Source organism: Hipposideros armiger, unplaced genomic scaffold (assembly GCF_001890085.2).
Source record: "Hipposideros armiger isolate ML-2016 unplaced genomic scaffold, ASM189008v1 scaffold_670, whole genome shotgun sequence".
NCBI classification, from domain to species: domain Eukaryota; kingdom Metazoa; phylum Chordata; class Mammalia; order Chiroptera; family Hipposideridae; genus Hipposideros; species Hipposideros armiger.
In genome coordinates, this window is record NW_017732020.1 from 523,473 (window position 1) to 526,163 (window position 2,691).

The following is a 2,691-nucleotide window of genomic DNA, read 5'->3' on the forward strand; positions in this document are numbered from 1 at the left end:
TATATATATATATATATATATATATATATATATATATATACATACAGGGTGCCCAAAAAATGTATACACATTTTGAGAAAGGAAAACTGCATTGAATTTGTAGTACTCAATGTACACCGATAACAAAAGATGAATACAAGTCGCGTATGATTTCTGCAATTACAAGAGGTGCTCAAAGTTGTTGCCATCAGCATCCAGACACTTCTGATGATGGCGAACTACTGCTTGAGCAATGTTGACCAAAGTGTCTACTTGTATACATTTTTTTGGCACCCCTAGTGTGTATGTGCGTGTGTGTGTGTGTGTGTGTATGTTCATACAAAAATACATGCAACAGCACTGTGAGTCTAGTGTTATAACCCTCACTTAGTGAATGAGAGAACTAACGTTCAGAGACAGAAGCAAGGCTTTTATATGTTACTGATACTCTTCAACTTTATTTTCTCTATACCAATGTGGTCTTCAAACAGGAGCCTCAGTATTGCTCACACATTTAGTACAACGTTAAAAAAGCATGTTCTCAGGTTCTACCCAGATTTATTCAATCAGAAAATCTGGGTTCAGGGCCCTATAATTTAAGGTTTAACAGGCCCTGTAGATGATGTTGATCCCTGCTAAAGGCTACAATGTTAAAAACAAGCAGTCAATATTAATGAAGTACCTAATATGTTAGTCTCTGACATCTCTGAGGATATTAGAAAGACAAATTCTTGAAACACATAAAATGCTAAGAAATTGAGAGGACTAATTAACTAATTAATTATGTCAGAATTAAAGAAGTGCATGTAAGTAATATCAAAATTCAATTGAAGAAGAGTATTTAACAGGAGCATTTTAGAATAAATCAAACGGTGATATTGTGTTTTAAAATAAATTATATGTATATATATTTGGTCATTTAGGTAACTGAAATACCTTTCTCAGATTTATTTAGTCTCCATCCAGTTACTAGCTCACAGCTCCCCAATCCTTTGGAAATTTCTAGGTGATAAAAGTAACAATGGTGTCTCTTGATATGTTAATGAGATGACTTGGATCCTACTCTAAGCTGTGGGTTAGTTGCCAGTAGGAGCAAAGCACCTGGCTAGAGCACTGGAACTTTCAGTCCCACACACGGATTTCCAGGGAGGGGAGAGAGGCCTGAAGTAGAATCAGTCACCATGGCCAATGACTCAGTCAATGGTAACTAAGTAATGAAGCCTCCAAAAACAAACAAACAAACCAACACAAAAAACTAAAGAACAGTTTGTCATTCTTTCTCAGAGAGCCTCCACATTGGGAAACCAGAATAAAGCAGCAGCAGGTTTTGAGAGGACTGATTCCAATTCTGACAGAAATGCTACTGTGGGTAAATGCTATTAAACAGCATCGCATGCTACAGAGAAATCATTTGCAAAAGGAAGAGTCAATCAATGAGGCAAATTTTATGGCTGTCTTATTTTAAGTAATTGCCACAGACACCCAACCTTCAGCAACCACCACCCTGATGAGCCAGTAGCCATCAACCTCAAGGCCAAACCCTCCATCAGCAAAACGATTAGGACTGGGTGAAGGCTTAGATGATGGGTAGCATTTTTTAGCAATAAAGCACGTTTTAATTAAAGCATGTACAATGCTTTTTTGGGACATAATGCTATTCACACTGAATAGACTACAGTATAGTGTAAACATAACTTTTATATGCACAGGGAAAGCAAAAAACAAATTGTGTGGCTTGTTTTTTTGATACTAGCTTTACTGCTGTGATCTGGAACTGAACCTGCAGTATCTCTGAGGTATGCCTGATCTGTGCAGTTTTACTGAAACAGGTGCATTGCTTTTGCCCTCTGTGAGAACTACTAGCAGTCAGATTTATTGCCATTTCATCAGTTTTATTGTCAAAACTTTGTAATTCCAGAAACCAACCAATTCAATAAATAATTCATGGAGTTTCTCTGCCTATAATCTAAATACTATAGGTGAATTCTGAAATAATAATATCTAATTGATACTTAGGTCTTATTACTGTCAAGCACAAATCCATGTGTTTTTGTATATTAACTCATTAACTCCTCCAGCTTTCCCATGAGGTATACATTATTTTTAGACTTCCTTTACAGAAGAGGAAATGATTATATTCATATACCTTGTAAAATTACTCAATTTAAGAAATGGAAAATCTGTTTCAAATTATGCTTAATCAGAAAGTGACTGGTTTGAAAAAGAAAATGTAAAGCTTATCTAACTTTTCATACTACTTTAAGCGCATTAATTTTGAGTTGGGGAACTTTTCCCATTCTTTACCTTTAATCTCTTTGTCATTTTTGAACCATCTTATATCAGCTGCAGGTTTACTACCAGATGTTTTACAAGTCAGCTGCATCAAGTCTCCCTCCATAACTGGTGATGAAAATCCACTAATTTGAGGCTTTTCAGGGACACCTGAAATTTAAGCAAATGCATGAAGTGAACATCAGTCTCCAGGGTTGGTTCATTCTTGCAACTATTACTTTCACAAACAAAACTATACTGGGTGGTTAGCTGACAAATTCAATCAAGAAAAATTAACTGCTATATAATAAAATAAACTGCTTGGGCCGGCCGAGTGGCGCATTGGTTACGAGCTGGCTTGGGACGCCAGAGGGCCCCGGTTCAGATCCCACATATGAGGGCCAGTGACACTGCCCTCTACAGCTAAGATGCTGAACAACA

The 2,691-nt window shown here is 36.7% G+C and overlaps 1 protein-coding gene across 3 annotated transcripts in view; it reads right to left on the bottom strand.

Moving 5' to 3' along the window:
• Window positions 1-2,691, bottom strand: part of CADM2 (cell adhesion molecule 2) — a 249,668-nt gene that overhangs the window by 158,703 nt on the left and 88,274 nt on the right. For all 3 annotated transcript variants that reach the window (XM_019626381.1, XM_019626379.1, XM_019626378.1), the window contains one exon: window positions 2,284-2,421. In XM_019626381.1, coding sequence (XP_019481926.1) covers window positions 2,284-2,421 — 138 coding nt within the window. The remainder of the gene's footprint in view (window positions 1-2,283; window positions 2,422-2,691) is intronic.